The sequence below is a fragment of the Mus caroli genome, unplaced genomic scaffold (assembly GCF_978045245.1).
Source record: "Mus caroli unplaced genomic scaffold, Mus_caroli_1 scaffold_19, whole genome shotgun sequence".
Lineage (NCBI taxonomy): Eukaryota > Metazoa > Chordata > Mammalia > Rodentia > Muridae > Mus > Mus caroli.
This window is the reverse complement of record NW_028227274.1, coordinates 55,543,142-55,563,991: the sequence shown is the minus strand read 5'-3', so window position 1 is coordinate 55,563,991 and position 20,850 is coordinate 55,543,142. Positions and strand designations below refer to the sequence as shown.

The window sequence follows — 20,850 nt, the reverse complement described above, 5'->3', positions numbered from 1 at the left end:
TAAGAACTGTGAGGGTTGCCTTCGGGACCAGGGCCTTATCATCAAGTTGTAGAGAGCAATCAATAGCCTCAGCACTAGGCTCTGAAGATTGTGTGTGTGTGTGTGTGTGTGTGTGTGTGTGTGGTGGGCTCATAAGGACCCCTTTAGCCAACAACTCACCAGTACTGGTGCACATATGAACTCACAGAGACTGTGGCAGCACACAGAGGACCTGCAGAGGTTCAAACAGACGGGGTCCCAGTGCTAAGAGTGGATATAGGATCGTCTAAGATCCCACCACTAAACAGTAAGCTATTTGCAGTTGATTCCAGCTGGGAAAGGGGAAATCATTTTCCTTCAATGGGGCATCACTGGGTACCTAAACCATATACCGTACAGGCTCCATATCCTCAAGTAGTTGGCCAACACAACACCAACTCCATGGTATTTGGGAGCAGGTAGGACATTTGGGGGATGGGTTGTTTTGTTTTGCTTTACTTTGATTTTTTAATCTTACTAATTTTTTTCTTTGTTTTGATTTCAGGTTGTTATTTTTATTTTGTTTTTGAGAGAGAGGGAGAAAGAGAAAGCATAAAGTTGGGTGGGGAGGTGGGAGGAGGGAATCTGGGAGTAATTGAGGAGGGAGGAACATGATCAAATATATTTCATGAAAAAAAAACTTATAAAGACATTTTTTAAAAGATCTTTGAGAGTCAGTTAAACATATTTGAGTTCCAGTGCCAGGCTCACTATTTTCTGACTGTACAGTATTGGGGAAATGAGCGTGTTTATGAGTCTTGTTGCCCTCCTCTAGTAAGTGGGAATCATAGCAGAGCCCCTTACTGTCTCTGTCGAGTAAAATAGCCGCAAAGCTAAGCTCTGCACTTGGAGTTCTTGAGGTACTCAAAAAAAAACCCCACCTTAGCTCCTTAGGCCAGCATGGTGGCTCAGGAGGTGAAGGTGTTTCCAGTCAAGCTGATAATTTCCATCCTTGGGACCCACGTCGTGGGAGCAGAGAAAGAACATCTGAAAAGTGTCCTCTGACACACACACACACACACACACACACCAAACAAATAAATTAAAAAGAGAGAGAGAGAGAGAGATGCTGCATTTGTTCACTGAAGAGCATTTACAGTGCATCGCAGACGGCTTGTCATATTCTTGCATGTAGGATGTGAGCTTAGGAGACTCCGGGAGAAAAAGTAAAATGCTTGTCTTTGTATACTCCATAGGTGTCAGAAGAACTACAGGGTGGCAGCATATCAATGATGTTCCTAGCTTTACTTGGAGCCTTGGGGAACGTTCACATAGCCAGCTAAAGGAAAGATGGCGTCTGTTGGAACAGAAAGTCTCACTGGGAGTAGAAAGAACAAAGCTCACACTGCTTTCCACGCAAGTTTAGAAATGGAAGTACCAGGCTTTTGTTTTTCTCCAGTTTCTGCCGTTCTTCATTTTGACTACTAGTAAGCCTTTCTTTATGGAAGCCACACCAGGCTCTTTCTGCATCTTGTCTATGCCTCATCGCTACTGCACAGAAACAATAGCTTGGAAAGGCTGCGGTGTCCACCTGGCTTCCCGTGGGCCAACCCTCTCATAGAATCAGGAGAGTTCTTTCACACCCAGTGTGTATTGCACACTTAAACACTGCAACTCTCCATTTTGCAAGTCATAGCATCTAAACTCATTCTGACTTTCATTAGTTATTCCTAGACTCAACTAACTACAGTTCTTTTTCTTCTCAAAGACAAGGTTAGAGCAGAAAGCGAAGGGTCAGGGTGGAACACTTTGGGAGCTATGCTTATATTTGATTGATCTGTTTCAACTGCAGTCGTAGATAGAAGTAGCCAAGCGTAATAAAATGCCCAAATTAATTACAACCATAATATTGTAAATCTTCATGATGTGTTTTATTCATCATTCTTTCTGGTCGTCACACTGATGCCAGCTTCTAGCTAAATTCTCCTGGTCATACAAGTCTGAAATGTTGAAAACTGTGTTGGGACAGTAACTCAGACTCTAAATCCCAATGTTACCATGTAGCTCACCTGGAGTCATAAGAGTACCCACAATCCCGCTCTACCTGTCCACTGATTCTGCTCTCCATGAGCTATTTGGGAACCTGGCTTGCACACCTTCCTGCCCCAAGCAGTTCACTAGCCTTTTACTCTGGCAGGTACAGAAACTTTGGATGAAGTCCACTTCCATTTTAGATACTTAATTTCCTAAATGCTGAAAAACTATAGCTAACTGCTTACTGTTACATCAAGAAATTCTTCCAGCTAGGAACTCAAGTACTAGGAGTGATTTGTGTCAAGTAAGAATATTTTATGAAAAACAAGTATCATGAATGAATTGAATCTCATTTATTTTAATAAAAAATCAGAGCTGAGATTATGGAGACACACTTTTAATCTCAGGACTCAGGAGACTGAGGCAGGAGGATTGTCATGAATTTGAGGTCAGTATTGGATATATAGTGACTTTGAGGCCACTTGGGCTATAGCAACAACATGTCTCAGAGAGTAGGGGGAAAAACTGGTAATAAAAAGCTTTTGACTGTAAAATAAACAGACATCTGTGTGTGTGTGTGTGTGTGTGTGTGTGTGAGATCTCTCTTAGTTATGCATTCAAAACTGCTCTGAAACTCTGGTCTTCCTCAGGGAGTAGTTTGAAACAGTGTCATGTCAGTCATTATTTTCTATATAAATCATGGTTTTGCTGTCGTTTGAGATTTATTTCAGGAAAACCACAAGGCATGGAGCTGCAGCGGACATTTTCCCAGGGGAGCACCACGGTTTCATTGATCCAGGAAAGTCCTGTGAAAACCACAGCATCAATTACCTTTAGTCGCTACACAGTACGCAGTCCCTAGACTATACAGACTTCTTATAGAGTGGAAAGAAAATGAAGGCTGCTGAGCGGGTTCCTTTGCATGTCAATTAAAGTTCCCCTCATCACACACAAGCCTCTCCTTTCAAGTCCCCCAAACATTCCTGTCAGACTCAAATGTATAATACCTTGCTAATTTAAAAGCCTCATAAAATAGCTTCTTGACAACTCTATCCCTATCGATAAGAAATTAATACAGATTTATGTCATTTGGGACCTCCTGTCCTTTACCCTCTACTCATTGTCATTAAGGGTGCACATTGGTGGCCTTGTGCCACATAGGGCGACTCAGGTCTGGGAAGATTTCTACTCTGAGTCCATAACAACGAACAATACACTGATTTTGGTTGTGGTTTGGTTTTGTTAGTTTTTTTTTTCTTCTTCTTCTTCAAAATACAGTATTATTAGGAAATGGTACAGACCCTGGTTGAGAATTTCTGATAACCCACACCCACTATGCCTAAAATCAAGGCCTAGCTGTGTACAGAGAGCACACACTGTGGAATGTCCAGGCCATCCACACAGGCCAAGCAGCGCTTATGACCTGCTTTGCTCAGTGCTAGAGAACCCAAAACGGAAGACCCCTCCACAGAGTCAACTTCCCAGGAACATTCGAGAAGAATCTGTGTGGTTCTGACAGGTTTTCATTTGCCTCTGAGTTTATTTGTTTTTAATGCAAATAAATACACATTGCCTTTTCCGGGAAACCACGTGCTTAGGGAAGGCCCACTGGACTCCCGGGAGCTTGCAGTGAAGGAAAATCAAATAAAATCCAAATGTAAAAAACAAAGCTTTGAAGGGTGAAAAGTTCTCTGTACATTAAAAGAAGTGTTGATGGAAATGAAGGAGGTGTGTGCGTTCATGTGTGTATTTTTTTGTGTGTGTTCATGTGTGTATGTTTATGTGTGTGTTCGCGTGTATGTGCCTGTGAGTGTTCATGTGCATCTGTGTATATGTGCGTATGTATGTTCACATGTGTTTGTGTGTATGTGTACATGTGTGCTGCGTCAGTGGGTCTGAGGTTAAAGATTGACATGTGCTCTCGGGCAGTCTCGGCAGCAGATCTTTCCAGTCCCCATGGTAGGTATTACCTGTTCCAACAGAGCTCTAGCCTTTTCCTCTGCTTCCTTCAGGCAAATCTCCAAGTGTTCCAGAGAAAATACTGTCTGTCCACTGTCTGGTGAGTTTACCTTCAAAACAAAAATCAAGGAGTTTTTGTTTGCGTGTTTGTTTGTTATTTGGTAGGAATATTTCCCTGGGTACTTTTTGAACAACATTATGAACCAAGGCTGAGTTTATTTCATAGACTCACACCAATCTTCTCTTCTTACTAATAACAAAATAGTTTTATAGAACATCTTAGCCTAAAAAGGAAGGTAAAAGATAGGGGACAAGGAACAACTTCAGAACATGAGAATAAAACGGCCCATGTTAGAATTTGGTTAATTTACAACTTTTGTTCTTCAAGAGGTCACGATCAAAGTTTCACATCCTGATAGGAGGTGTCACCTGCGTGCTATGTGTTGAACACTCATCCTTCAGGAAGGTCATTTGGATCCAGGGATACACACAGCCTTTGATCTTCACCTGTCTGTCCTGAGAGACACTTGAGCAAAGATGCCATGGTGAAGAATGACATCACCCTTGCCAATGTCTAGCTAGTAAGACTTAAGCCAGCAGATAGAAACTGCTCAAAATTACTCTAGAGTTACTTTCTACAAGCTACGGCATGGACAGAGACTTGGACCAGAATACGTTACAGACTGGACACTGAAGCTTGAGACTGTTCTAACTATTCTTTCACTCATGTGGCAACCACAGTTCCACGATCAATTTGGAAACTTACAACAGAAAGGCTCCAATCAGAGCAAGCATTATGATCTCCCTGGGTGTGGCCGTTTTCTTGCTGATGGTTCTGCTGGACAGATGTTTCTGATCAACCCCTACAAAGAGAAAATTGTGGTCCTATATACTCTACCGGCTTTGTTTTCTCCTCTGGTTTATGACACCACTGGTTTAGCACATGTGCATTTCCTGGTAATACTATAGCGCCATCTGGTGGTAAATGGAACCGGCCATTTCAAACAAAACCTTTATTCTGTTTGTATGCAGAATCCTGGACCTCTTCCCCTGGCCTAGTGAAATCAATGGACCACCATAGGAGAAAGGACAAAGAAAGGTTTCTAGGACACAAGAGGTTTGGCTTCTAGACCAAAGTCTGTCCTGTGTAGCTGCTTAGTTCCCTCCAAAATTTGCTTGTAGGGGATAGACATCTTAGGCCTAGAGCAGTGCTGGTACAGGCAACGTGGAGCCAAAGTTCCTCCTTACACCAGGGTAATTTAATAATGTCAAGAGTGGAGTCACAACTGGCACAATACAGAGAACCCCTGACTGTGGTACCCAGCCCCAACTGACCCATTTGACATGAAACCCCCGAGACCAGGGAAACATCACGCAAGAGGGATAGAAAAGTTGTAAGAGCCAGAGGGCTGAGACGTTGCTTTCTAGAAATGATAGAGGAGCTGTATCAAAATCGCAACCACGTGGTTGCTTAAGCAAGACCTATAAAATGACAACATCAATAGATGGGCCAAAGTGGGCGAGGGATTCTTGCAAGGTCATCCAGAGACTAGAGCTATAGAAGAGCTATAGGCAATTAATGGCTGTTGTGAGGTGGAGACACAGTCTTCTTCAGGGACAACCCCGGCCTTCATATGTTCACCAGTCCCAAGAGATCAGCCGTAAATACATATAAGCAACACTGAGTGATCTCAGTAGCATGTGTTTTAAATGTATATATGTGTAGTAATGGTATTTTTAGTGGGTTCAAATGGTCTCAAAAAAAAAGCATCCTCAAAAGTAGTTCCTGGAGATTCATACTTAGAAATAAACCTGTGATGCATATCATTTTTTTTTTTCCAGAAAGAGAAAATCATTGAGAGGCCAAACTATGCACAAAAGTGTGTGGAGCTGGCTCCATTACCAGGGAGAATCCTCCTGCCTGGAGCTGGGTATCGAGAGAAAAGTTTTAAAACTCTGTGTCAAGATCAGGTAATCCACTTCTGGTCCTTTTTCTCCAAACACCCAAACTCCCCCAAACAAGAAATTCAGCCATGTAAGACAGAAGCTCTGCGATGCCAAAACGAAGCCCAACAGACTGCCATGGAAGACTGGACAGCCGAGGGTTTTCATACAAACAATATTAGAGACTCGTCATATGGTCCAGAATGCAGCACCACCTCAGGAAACTATAAAATGCAGGGTCTGCATTCTGTACCTGCACCTGACCATGAGCTGCCCTTCCACACGATCTTAAGCATCCCAGGGGTTCCTTTCAATGACTTACAAGAATAAAGCTTATTCAAAGGCAAGCTCTTCTCAGTAAGTAGCAACTCCAAAAACCAAATGAAAACGTAAAACTTAAAATAAATTTTGAAGTAAGCACAACATGAAGATTTGGCTGGAGGGGCACCTTACTTTCAGAAGAGCCGAGAAGGTGAAATATGGTTGGTCAATGTTCATTTTGTAGGGCAGGAAGATAGGGAAACAGGAATGGGTCTCCACTCATGAGTGGAAACCCTTGTAGACACTTCACACTTGTGTCACTCATAAAAATGAACACTCTAGAGGGTTAAAGAATTGACAGGTGAATTATACTAATTAACAATTTGTTGCATGAAAACAAAAATTTGACGAGAATTCAGTAAAAGGGAACACGTGCACACTACAGAGAGGAGTGTGAATGAGCTCAGACACTGTGGAAGTCAGCATCATTCTATCCGCCTATACCATTCTGGGGTATTGTACCCAAAGGAGTCCAGGTCAGCATCCCATAGAGATACCTGCACATCCATGTTTATCAAAATGATGTTCAAAATAGCCAAGCTAGAATCAGCCTAGCTGCCCACCGATGGATGGACAGACAGACAAAGTGTGGCATATATACACGGTGGGGTTCTGTTTAGCCATAAAGAAGAATGAAATTCCATAAACAGGAAAATGGAGATTATATCATGTCACATGTCATTCTCACAAAGTGCAGCATGGTTTATCTTGTACGTGGAGGAAGGAGGGGAGACCTGAATGTAAGGGGGACATTAGGATTTGAAAGGGAAAGGAAAGGAGAATAGGGTAATAGAGGGGATGGGTGTATTAAAGTACATTATAAGCAAGCATGGAAATGAGTTTTTAAAAAGGAGATGGTTACATGGCATCACAGTGCAAAAGCACAGGTGATAATACTGAGTTTAAATATGACTGATTCCTCAAGGGATAAACTCTAATAACTCAATAATTCCTATTTGTAATTTTTAACTTTAGGTCTCTTAAATGTTTCACCATGAATGTCAAGTCAATCCTGATACATATAGTTCAGATGATCAAACTAAAATACTAGTAAATAATTTTAATCATACAGATATTCTTTGATTACAGTAAAGATGCCAAACTGTATATAGGTGAATATGTATTAGGACTGAAAGCTTATTAATGAAACAAACATAAAAAAACATAAGCACCAACTTGCTTTTAGCTGTAGAAGTTTCTCATTTGAGAGTTTATAGGAAAACTTACCACTTTCCTTATTGGCTTATTTTTACCCCCTAATGTCTCTAATCTATCCATGCTCATTCTTTGTATCCTTTCTCTTAGTGCCTTTATTTCCGTGTCCTTAGATGACTTAACTCATCTGTGTCAGCCATTAAACGTCTACAAACTTTGAGAGCTCGTTCAAGGTCACTGATGTAATAGACTTGATGTTCTACTCCTAGAACACTGTGTGTGCAGAGGTCACATAGGACTTTGCTGAGCTCCTGATTGAAGCCAAATAAAGAGCTGTTGACTGATCAGTAGCTCAGCAGCTCAAAGAAGATAGTTGTATAAAAGCGACTGTCCTCCATGCTGAGTCTTGACAATGGTTTCTTTGAGCAATCCTTTCCATGTATCACACCCGTGACACTGACAGAGTTCACAGCCCTAGGAAATCCTGTTGGCCAGGGCCAAGGATGAGACAGAGGCAACAGAGGTCAAGGTGACAGCCACGGTTTTAGGTGATGGTAAGAATTCACTCACAGTGGAACTCTCATCTCTGGGCAAACCATGATTGTCTATGTTGGAGTTGCCTTATCACCCACCGCCCAATAAGATATTGAAGTTCAAACCACGATGAGCCAACCACAGTTGGAGGCAGCAGGAAGCATCTATCTCTGATTGACCAGGATGTGCCCAGTGGGGGTGGGGGTGGGGAAACAGCAAGACCAAGGCTGGCAGTCAGAGCAGCCAGCTCCTCAGCTGGGAGGTCATGTTCTCCCTCTGAACTGACTGTATGATTTAACTTGTCTGTGACTAACTTCCCACTTTTTCAATTAAGAATGTTAGTTCCCGGCAGTGATTGAGGAAGATGAAGTAAAGGGACTGATTAAAGCTGTGGGCATTGTTAAAGTCATCAACAGAGAGTGGTCAGGCAAGTTCTCGATATGCAGACAGCCTTAGCCTTCTCCTGACCTATAGAAGGATGGTGGGTGGTGGTGGTGGTGGTGGTGGTAAGGAACATGACGGATGGATCTAGACAGAAAGCTGGAGGTAAGAGACACAACACAGTCTCTGCCACTGCATGAGGCAGTGACACAGACAGCCTGACCTTCTCGCCTCTTTTTCTCTGCTTTCTAGACCATCTCCTCCCTTAGTAAGAAGACAAAGGGCCAGAGAGCCTGAATGACAGGTGTGGAGAGAACTGCTTCCCTGGAAAAGAGGGAGGGAGGGAGGAACCGGGGAATAGATAGAGGTGGAAAGAGCCAGATACATGGAAAAACCTCAGCTCAACAGGAATTAATTCCATCCCTGATCCTCTGAGGCCAGCCTGAGGGCCAGGCTTGTGCTAAGAGCCACTGTCAATGTCAGCTGTCAACAAGGAAAGGACAGGAGCAAAGCCCACTAAGCCCAACCTCATCTGAGGTTATCATCTTTCTCTGTTCTTTCTCCCCCACCCCTTTCCGTGGATAGCATCTTTCACCTTTAACAGAGCTAAGGTACAGTATCTGGGAACTGCTGCAGATTGGTATGCTGTCTTGGGGAGGGTGGAATAAAAGGTTGGCAACCCTGTGAGAGCTCACCATACTGATTTTGAGGTAACCATTCTTACTGCTTTATGAAGTGCACATGAGGCACTCTCCCCCACTTACCTGATGGGTGTTAATTATGAAATGCATGCTTTATTAGGTAGCTTATCTAAGACTACAGTAGCTTGGGCTCCTGGACCAGTTCAAAGTGGACCTGTAGCATCTATCAAACCATCTGTCTGATAGAGAGCACAGGATACTTGGCATCTCATAAAGCAAACAAAACTCATTTCTTTTTATTATTATTAGATATTTTCTTTATTTACATTTCAAATGTTATCCCCTTTCTTGGTTCCCCCTTCGAAAAATACCCTCCCCCATCCCCTTCCCCCTTCCCCTCTCACCAAACCACCCACTCCTGCTTCCTAGCTCTGACATTCCCCCACACTGGGTCATAGAGCCTTCACAGGACCAAGGGCTTCTCTTCCCATTGATGTCTTACTAGGCCATCCCCTTCTGCATATGAAGCTGGAGCCATGAGTCCCATCATGTGTGCTCTTTGGTTGGTGGTTTAGACCCTGGGAGCCCTGGGGTTACTGGTTAGTTCATACTGTTGTTCCTCCTATGGGGCTGTAAACACCTTCAGCTCCTTGGGTCCTTTCTCCAGCTCCTTCATTGGGGATCCTATGCTCAGTCCAAGAGATGGATGTGAGCATCCACTTCTGTATTTGTCAGGCACTGGCAGAGCTTCTCAGGAGACAACTATATCAGGCTCCTGTCAGCAAGCACTTGTTGACATTCACAACAGTGTCTGGGTTTGGTGACTGTAAATGGGATGAATCCCCAGGTGAGTCAGTCTCTGGATGGTAATTCCTTCAGTCTCTACTCTACATTTTGTCTCTGTAACTCATTCTATGGGTATTTTGTTCCCCCTTATAAGATGGATAGAAGTATCCACACTATGGTCTTCTTCTTGAATTTCATGTGTTTTGCGAATTGTATCTTGCTTATTCTGAGCTAATATCCACTTATCAGTGAATGCATATCATGTGTGTTCTTTTGTGATTGGGGACAAAACTCATTTCTAAACATTCACCTTTTCTCCTGTGACAAGTTTGACTGTTTCCAAAAGTCTACAGTATCGCCAACAGAGGGTGACAGAACAAGGGATCCATGGGCTCGCATTTTAATTTAAGAGAACAATATTGTCATGGGAGTTGATGCCATTTCATAGTTTCATCTGTGACTTGTAAATAATGGCCAAATTCTTAACATGCTGATTCTTATTAAACAAATTTGGGGAGAATTGCAGCCCCTAAGAGGATAGGAACTTCACAGGAAGACCAACAGTGTCAACTAACCTGAACACTTGTGGCTCTCAGAGACTGAGCCACCAACTAAAGAACATACATGGGCTGGACCTAGCAGCACAGATGTGCAGCTTGGTCTTCATGTGGGTCCTGAACAAGCTGAGTAGGAGCTGTCCCAAAAACTGTTGCCTGTCTGTGGGATATGTTCTTCTAGCTGGGCTGCCTTGTCTGTCCTCAGTGGGAAATGACATGCATGTCAGAGATTTGATATGCCAGAGTAAAGGTGTACCCAAGGAGGTCCCCACCCACTTAGAGAAGGAGGACAGGGTGGATAGAAAAAAGAATTGTGGGAGGGGTGACTGGTAGGAGTCAGTAAATGGGTTGTAAAGTGAAAAAGTAAAAAAAAAAAAAAATTCATTTTTCAAAATGCTGAGATTTGTCAGGAGTTAAACAGTAAAAAATTAAAAACAAGTCAGGCATGGCTGACATTGGCACCAGAGTCACCACCTTAGGGGTTCTGTTGAATAGAAACATTTCAGGCTTTAGTTGTACATACAAATAAGAAAAAAGCCGGTGGCTATGTTAACATGTTTATGTCGACTTATAATATACCATTCTGTACTTTGTAGTATTTGTATTCCCTCTTTGATGAAGAGTTGGCTTCCCCAAGGAAGAACGCATGAATTGGTTATCACATGCCAAACAGCCCACCCTGAGAAGATGCATACAACTAGGATCATATGGGCTGAGCAGGTTACATTTGGGAATAGACATGTATATACAGATACATATATGCATGCTATAAGAACTAATGAGAGACATGCATTTGAAGGTGATCAGGGAGAATTATATCGGAAGCTTGGAGGGAAGAAAGGGAAGGTGGTAATATATATTATAGTATCAAAAAATTAACAAGAAAATAAAATACTATAAAAAAATTAAACCAGTAAGTGGCCACTTTAACCCACCCTCAGATATTCCAGTTTGATCTCAAGTAACATTGACCTTGTACAACAGCAGGCGGGGGGTGGGTGGGGGGTGGACCATGAAAAGTACACACCTCCCATACCTTACATTCCCACAAAAAGGATGTGGCTGCCAGGCCACCTGGATTCACCTTACGTTATATTAGGTCTGCTTCAAGGTCTCCTCTGTGCTCTAATACAAAATGTGCTCTGCCATTTTGATTTATGAACCTCATGACCTTTTTAAAGTATTTGATGAATTTTTTTAATCCTAAGTCCACATACTTGAATCACTTCTGCATATAACTTTACAATGAGTTCCATCTGCAATTTCAGAATTAATTAGGAAGCCTGTGTTTAGAAGAGATGTGATATTCTGGGTACTTTTATTTTTATTATAAAATAAAATACAAATTCTGGACAGACATTCTCACTATGCTCTTCCTGCCTCTGTTATAAATTATGAAAGTAAGTAAACAAATAATCTTTGCTTCAACAGGAAATGACTCAAAAATCAAAAGAAGAAAATAATTTTCTCTTTTTGTTCAGTAAACAGCACACTTTCCAAACCAAACTTGGTGTTTAAAACTAAAAGCTTACCAATCACCCATGACAACCCACCTTGCTGCCTACAGATTGAAGATATTTCTAGTGAGAATATGTTTACTTCTCAATGAAAAGCAGGGAACAAGAACAAAGCAGGGCAACCCTGTGAGTGAAAGGTAATTTTATTTCCTTAGAATATAAAGGACGACTTAGGAACTTAGTCTGCACAGGTGAGAGTGTGCACCACAGAGGCAGACAGCTTCTGGGACAGGCGGGAGCCACAGAGCCACTGAGGCAGCACCCTTTTGGGGCCGCAGACATCCGGCACCCTCCCAGCCGGAGGACAGTGGTCCGCCTTGCACAGGAGCGCCATCTTGGATCCGGGACTCCACCGAACTTAGGAACTTAGTCTGCACAGGTGAGAGTGTGCACCACAGAGGCAGACAGCTTCTGGGACAGGTGGGAGCCACAGAGCTGCTGAGGCAGCACCCTTTTGGGGCTGCAGACATCCGGCACCCTCCCAGCCAGAGGACAGTGGTCTGCCCTGCACGGGAGCCCTCTGCCTCAGGAGCAGGGAGCGCCATCTTGGATCCGGGACTCCCCCGAACTTAGGAACTTAGTCTGCACAGGTGAGAGTGTGCACCACAGAAGCTGACAGCTTCTGTGACCTGCCAAAGCAACACAGCATCTGGGAAAGGTCCTGTTTTGGGCCTTCTTCTTCGGCCAGGAGGAGGACCAAACACCAGATATCTGTACACCTTCCCCTTAAGAGGAGAGCTTGTCAGCTGAGAGTGCTCTAACCACTGAAACTCAGAGGAGAGAGCCTGTCTCCCAGGTCTGCTGATAGACGGTAATCAGAATCACCAGAAGAACAATCTCTAAACAGAGACAACTATAACAACTCCAGAGATTACCAGATGGCGAAAGGTAAACGTAAGAATCTTACTAACAGAAACCAAGACCACTCACCATCATCAGAACCCAGCACTCCCACTTCGCCCAGTCCAGGGCAACCCCCCAACACACCTGAAAAGCTAGACCTGGATTTAAAAGCATATCTCATGATGATGGTAGAGGACATCAAGAAGGACTTTAATAACTCACTTAAAGAATTACAGGAGAACATTGCTAAAGAGTTACAAGTCCTTAAAGAAAAACAGGATAACACAATCAAACAGGTAGAAGTCCTTAAAGAAAAACAGGAAAACACATCCAAACAGATGCTGGAAATGAACAAAACCATACTAGACCTAAAAAGGGAAGTAGACACAATAAAGAAAACCCAAAATGAGGCAACACTGGAGATAGAAAGCCTAGGAAAGAAATCTGGAACCATAGATGCAAGCATCAGCAACAGAATACAAGAGATGGAAGAGAGAATCTCAGGTGCAGAAGATTCCATAGAGAACATCGGCACAACAATCAAGGAAAATGGAAAATGCAAAAAGATCCTAACTCAAAACATCCAGGAAATACAGGACACAATGAGAAGACCAAACCTCCGGATAATAGGAGTGGATGAGAATGAAGATTTTCAACTCAAAGGACCAGCAAATATCTTCAACAAAATTATAGAAGAAAACTTCCCAAATCTAAAGAAAGAGATGCCCATGAACATACAAGAAGCCTACAGAACTCCAAATAGACTAGACCAGAAAAGAAATACCTCCCGACACATAATAATCAGAACAACAAATGCACTAAATAAAGATAGAATACTAAAAGCAGTAAGAGAAAAAGGCCAAGTAACCTATAAAGGCAAGCCTATCAGAATTACACCAGATTTTTCACCAGAGACTATGAAAGCCAGAAGATCCTGGACAGATGTTATACAGACACTAAAAGAACACAATTTCCAGCCCAGGCTACTATACCCAGCCAAACTCTCAATTAACATAGATGGAGAAACCAAAGTATTCCACGACAAAACCAAATTCACACATTATCTCTCCATGAATCCAGCCCTTCAAAGGATAATAACAGAAAAAAACCAATACAAGGACGGAAACCATGCCCTAGAAACAACAAGAAGGCAATCCCTCAACAAACCTAAAAGAAGACAGCCACAAGAACAGAATGCCAACTTTAACAACAAAAATAACAGGAGACAACAATTACTTTTCCTTAATATCTCTTAATATCAATGGACTCAACTCCCCGATAAAAAGACATAGACTAACAAACTGGCTACACAAACAAGACCCAACATTTTGCTGCTTACAGGAAACTCATCTCAGAGAAAAAGATAGACACTACCTCAGAATGAAAGGCTGGAAAACAATTTTCCAAGCAAATGGTATGAAGAAACAAGCTGGAGTAGCCATTCTAATATCTGATAAGATTGACTTCCAACCCAAAGTCATCAAAAAAGACAGGGAGGGGCACTTCATACTCATCAAAGGTAAAATCCTCCAAGAGGAACTATCAATCCTGAATATCTATGCTCCAAATACAAAGGCAGCCACATTCATTAAAGAAACTTTAGTAAATCTCAAAGCACACATTGCACCTCATACAACAATAGTGGGAGACTTCAACGCACCACTTTCACCAATGGACAGATCATGGAAACAGAAACTAAACAGGGACACAGTGAAACTAAGAAGTTATGAATCAAATGGATCTGGCAGATATCTACAGAACATTCTACCCTAAAACAAAAGAATATACCTTCTTCTCAGCACCTCATGGTACCTTCTCCAAAATTGACCACATAATTGGTCACAAAACAGGCCTCAACAGATACAAAAATATTGAAATTGTCCCATGCATCCTATCAGATCACCATGGACTAAGGCTGATCTTCAATAACAAAATAAATAATAGAAAGCCAACCTTCACGTGGAAACTGAACAACACTCTTCTCAATGATAACTTGGTCAAGGAAGGAATAAAGAAAGAAATTAAGGACTTTTTAGAGTTCAATGAAAATGAAGCCACAACATACCCAAACTTATGGGACGCAATGAAAGCATTTCTAAGAGGAAAACTCATAGCTCTGAGTGCCTCCAAAAAGAAACTAGAGAGAGCACACATTAGCAGCTTGACAACACACCTAAAAGCACTAGAACAAAAGGAAGCAAATTCACCCAAGAGGAGTAGACGGCAGGATATAATCAAACTCAGGGGTGAAATCAACCAAGTGGAAACAAGAAGAACTATTCAAAGAATCAACCAATCAAGGAGCTGGTTCTTTGAGAAAATCAGCAAGATAGATAAACCCTTAGCCAGACTCACTAGAGGGCACAGGGAAAGCATTCTAATTAACAAAATCAGAAATTAAAAAGGAGACATAACAACAGATCCTGAAGACATCCAAAACACCATCAGATCCTTCTACCAAAGGCTATACTCAACAAAACTGGAGAACCTGGATGAAATGGAGAAGTTCCTAGACAGATACCAGGTACCAAAGTTGAATCAAGATCAGGTTAATGATCTAAACAGCCCTATATCCCTCAAAGAAATAGAAGCAGTCATTAATAGTTTCCCAACCAAAAAAGCCCAGGACCAGATGGGTTTAGTGCAGAGTTCTATCAGACCTTCAAAGAAGATCTAATCCCAGTTCTTCACAAACTATTCCACAAAATAGAAACAGAAGGTACTCTACCCAACTCATTCTGTGAAGCCACAATTACTCTGATACCTAAACCACAAAAAGACCCAAAAAGATAGAAAACTTCAGACCAATATCCCTTATGAATATTGATGCAAAAATCCTCAATAAAGTTCTTGCTAACCGAATCCAAGAACACATCAAAACAATCATCCATCCTGACCAAGTAGGTTTCATCCCAGGGATGCAAGGATGGTTCAATATATGGAAATCCATCAATGTAATCCAGTATATAAACAAACTCAAAGACAAAAGCCACATGATCATCTCGTTAGATGCGGAAAAAGCATTTGACAAGATCCAACACCCATTCATGATAAAAGTCTTGGAAAGATCAGGAATTCAAGGCCCATACCTAAACATGATAAAAGCAATCTACAGCAAACCAGTAGCCAACATCAAAGTAAATGGTGAGAAGCTTGAAGCAATCCCTCTAAAATCAGGGACTAGACAAGGCTGTCCACTTTCTCCATACCTATTCAACATTGTACTTGAAGTCCTAGCCAGAGCAATTCGACAACAAAAGGAGATCAAAGGGATACAAATTGGAAAAGATGAAGTCAAAATATCACTTTTTGCAGATGATATGATAGTATATATAAGTGACCCTAAAAATTCCACCAGAGAACTCCTAAGCCTGATAAACAGCTTCGGTGAATTAGCTGGATATAAAATTAACTCAAACAAATCAATGGCCTTTCTCTACACAAAGAATAAACAGGCTGAGAAAGAAATTAGGGAAACAACACCCTTCTCAATAGTCACAAATAATATAAAATATCTTGGTGTGACTCTAACTAAGGAAGTGAAAGATCTGTATAATAAAAACTTCAAGTCTCTGAAGAAAGAAATTATAGAAGATCTCAGAAGACGGAAAGATCTCCCATGCTCATGGATTGGCAGGATCAACATTGTAAAAATGGCTATCTTGCCAAAAGCAATCTACAGATTCAATGCAATCCCCATCAAAATTCCAACTCAATTCTTCAACGAATTAGAAAGTGCAATCTGCAAATTCATCTGGCATAACAAAAAACCTAGGAAAGCAAAAACTCTTCTCAAGGATAAAATAACCTCTGGTGGAATCACCATGCTGGACCTAAAGCTTTACTACAGAGCAACTGTGATAAAAACTGTGTGGTACTGGTATAGTGACAGACAAGTAGACCAATGGAATAGAATTGAAGACCCAGAAATGAACCCACACACCTAAGGTCACTTGATCTTCGACAAGGGAGCTAAAAACATCCAGTGGAAGAAAGACAGCATTTTCAACAAATGGTGCTGGCACAACTGGTTGTTAACATGTAGAAGAATGCAAATCGATCCATTCCTATCTCCTTGTACTAAGGTCAAGTCTAAGTGGATCAAGGAACTTCACATAAAACCAGAGACACTGAAACTTATAGAGGAGAAAGTGGGGAAAAGCCTAGAAGATATGGGCACAGGGGAAAAATTCTTGAATAGAAAAGCAATGGCTTGTGCTGTAAGATCGAGAATTGACAAGTGGGACCTCATGAAACTGCAAAGCTTCTGCAAGGCAAAATACACCATCAATAAGACAAAAAAAAAAAAAAAAAAAAAAACACCAACAGATTGGGAAAGGATCTTTACCTATCCTAAATCAGATAAGGGACTAATATCCAATATATATAAAGAACTCAAGAAGGTAGACTCCAGAAAATCAAATAACCCCATTAAAAATGGGGCTCAGAACTGAACAAAGAATTCTCACCTGAGGAATACCAAATGGCAGAGAAGCACCTGAAAAAATGTTCATCATCCTTAATCATCAGGGAAATGCAAATCAAAACAACCCTGAGATTCCACCTCACACCAGTCAGAATGGCTAAGATCAAAAATTCAGGTGACAGCAGATGCTGGCGAGGATGTGGAGAAAGAGGAACAGTCCTCCATTGTTGGTGGGATTGCAAGCTTGTACAACCACTCTGGAAATCAGTCTGGCGGTTCCTCAGAAAATTGGACAAAGTACTACCGGAGGATCCAGCAATACCCCTCCTGGGCATATATCCAGAAGATGTCCCAACCGGTAAGAAGGACACATGCTCCACTATGTTCATAGCAGCCTTATTTATCATAGCCAGAAGCTGGAAAGAACCAAGATGCCCCTCAACAGAGGAATGGATACAGAAATTATGGTACATTTATACAATGGAGTACTACTCAGCTATTAAAAAGAATGAATTTATGAAATTCCTAGCCAAATGGATGGACCTGGAGGGCATCATCTTGAGTGAGGTAACACAATCACAAAGGAACTCACACAATATGTATTCACTGATAAGTGGATATTAGCCCAAAACTTAGGATACCCAAGATACAAGATACAATTTGCTAAATGCATGAAACTCAAGAAGAATGAAGACCAAAGTGTGGACACTATGCCCCTTCTTAGAATTGGGAACAAAACACCCATGGAAGGAGTTACAGAGACAAAGTTTGGAGCTGTGACAAAAGGATGGACCATCTAGAGACTGCCATATCCAGGGATCCATCCAATAATCAGCTTCCAAACGCTGACACCATTGCATACACTAGCAAGATTTTGCTGAAAGGACCCAAATATAGCTGTCTCTTGTGAGACTATGCCGGGGCCTAGCAAACACAGGAGTGGATGCTCACAGTCAGCTATTGGATGGGTCACAGGGCTCCCAATGGAGGAGCTAGAGAAAGTACCCAAGGAGCTAAAGGGATCTGCAACCCTATAGTTGGAACAACATGATGAACTAACCAGTACCCCGGAGCTCTTGTCTCTAGCTGCATATGTATTGAAAGATGGCCTAGTCAGCCATCACTGGAAAGAGAGGCCTATTGGACTTGCAAATTTTATATGCCCCAATATAGGGGAATGCCAGGGCCAAAAGAATGGGAATGGGTGGGTAGGGAAGTGGGGGGGGTATGGGGGACTTTGGGGATAGCATTGGAAATGTAATTGAGGAAAATATATAATAAAAAATATTAAAAATTAAAAAAAATATAAAGGACACAGAGAGAAACGGGGACTTATTAAATGGGTATGGAATTTCAACGTTGTACGCTGAAGAATTTCAGGAAACTTGCAACAGTGTGAGGTATGATTAACAGCAAAGAACTAGTGGATTCAAAATGAATCTCAATGGTAAAATCTCTATGTATTTTAACATAGTTCAAGAGGAAAATGAAAATAGTCCTATATGATCAGCCTGTAAAACATACATCATGAGAAGAAATCTGTATTACAATAAATTCAACTCTCCTATACTTACTTTAAATGAATGTTGTGAGAGTCAAGTAGAAAAAAAGAAGATAAAACACAATAAAAACTATAGAAGAAGAGATAATTTTTATAAAAAGCCCAAGGAGCCTGCTTTCTGGGAAAATGGGGAATTTTGATTTTTCTAATTAAAATTAAGCAAAACATATAATTTGATTTAAACGGTTAAATATTTGGGGACAGAATCTTTTTCGCCACACAGAAGTTCAGATTGAGTACTTGGGCATATCAATCAGCAATTCATTCCACTACTAAATATCACGATTTGAGGAAATAGACATGCAGACAGGAAGGACAATGCCCGCGATGACTGTTGTTTCCCAGTTACTTTTGCTATGTAAAGCATCGCTACATTCTGCATACTGACAGTGTTCAGAGTGGTGACTAATGTGTTTCTGCCCCTGATGCTTAGATTATGAATGCATAAACATTAAAAAATGTTCAAAACAGTGAGCTGCAGGGATAAGACCTTCGCTACTCCAACAAGGCTGTTCCCCAAACCTAGCAGGGAAATCCTTAGCTGAACTTGCTGTCTAATGAGAAAGTTTCCCCTGCAAGTCTGGCATCTGCACAGACTATTTTTAACGAAGATCAGAAGGAGAGATGGGTTATGCACCCTTTTGTATCAGATAAAAGCAGGGCAATAATTTCCATAGTACATTCCAGACGGATAAGGCAGGCAGAGGGCAGGCGCATGCGCTCAGTTTTTTTTTTTTTTTTTTTTTCTGTAAATTTCCATTTCTTTTAAGGTCTCCCAGTCAACTACTTCTAAGAGGCAGGCAGTGTCCTAACAGGAGGTATAGCACGCACAACAGCAGCTACTCAGTGAGGCTCGGATCCTTCACCTGTGAAAGGAGCTATAGCGTCCATTCAACTTTAGCTCCACGTGGCCATCTCTGGGCTGCTCTGCGGCCTTTGGTCTCTTTGTGTTTGCAGAGTTTCTTGTCTTACTAATTCTAGGTCTCTAGTGTAGAAGTTAAGAACTCTTAACTTTCCTTGGCTGCCAAGGCGCAGGCAGGCAACTTGAACTCTACCAGTCAGACACATCACCTTGAGACTCCAGGGTAGGTGGCTGTGATGTGAAAAGACCCCAGGTAGACTAGAAGCTGGCTGGGTAGGCAGTGCGGGGGGCGGGGTAGGGTGCTGCTTCCAGAAGCTGCAGTGACATCAGAATTGCAGGTGTATTTCACACTCAGGTAAAGTGACAAGTAATGCCTGGGTCCCAGCCTAGTGGCAGCAGTCACAAGCTTGTCACCAGACCCGACTCTCCTGACGAACCCGTGGAACACCTGTAACCTTCAATAACCTGTTTTTCTCTCCATTATAATGAGAAGGAGCCTATTGATTGATTTCAAAGATAAAGTGACTAACGTTAGGGATTTGAAACGGGTGTCACTTATTTGTGTAACCTTAAGTGAGGAATTGATTATTTGACATCTCGTTTGCTCATCTCTGAAAACTCCAGGCAAGGGCTTGCATGATGACCCACAGCTACAGTAAAGAAGATGGTAACCGTTAACAGAAAAAACTCTGAAGATTGTCTTTCTCTAGTGTAGCTTCTGGGAGCTCACAGCTCTGGGAGAAGCTGGGAGAAGATTGTAATGGCCACAGATTCTCAGAAAGTGGCGACCTTGACACCCGGGGCCTACTGGATCTGACTCCCCAGACAGCAAAGACAAAGAACGATTTAAGAGCAAATACTTAGAACTGCAGATAGGAAGATGTAGCCTGTCTCTTCTCTTGCCAGCGAGTTAGAGTCTCACCCAGTTTTTTGTTTTGCTTCTTTTTTTTTTTTTCTTGACACGCTCTGCGGGCCTTCTAAGGTCAGGAAGGGAAGAGTCAGGGAACAGTGGCGCAGGGCCAAGGAGCAAGGTTTTTCAGGAAACTCTGCAGAGACAACTTGGGAAAAGCTATCGGGTGAGATGGAAATGCATGCACAAGGAGAGGAAGAAATGTTGTTTTAAAGAGAAACTTTGGCATCCTCCTCACTCCCTCTGTTGCTCTTTAATTAACATGATGTCAGCTTTTCTGTGTCAAAGAGTTCAACGGTCCCAATTAGAACTTTGTTTCTTTTTTAGACAGTTACATTTGTAAAAACTGAGATTTAATGACTCAGCAGTATTACGAAGAACAAAGCTTCCATGTATTTGTTTAAAAAACAAAACGAAGCGCAGGGTTGCCTGACACCCGCCAGCTACCCACGACCCCCGCT

The 20,850-nt window shown here is 41.9% G+C and overlaps 1 protein-coding gene across 3 annotated transcripts in view; it reads right to left on the bottom strand.

The window, feature by feature from the left end:
- Ccdc192 (coiled-coil domain containing 192) overlaps positions 1-20,850 on the bottom strand; it is a 210,194-nt gene that overhangs the window by 165,430 nt on the left and 23,914 nt on the right. For all 3 annotated transcript variants that reach the window (XM_085833395.1, XM_021150372.2, XM_085833396.1), the window contains exon 3: positions 3,963-4,061. In XM_085833395.1, coding sequence (XP_085689521.1) covers positions 3,963-4,061 — 99 coding nt within the window. The remainder of the gene's footprint in view (positions 1-3,962; positions 4,062-20,850) is intronic.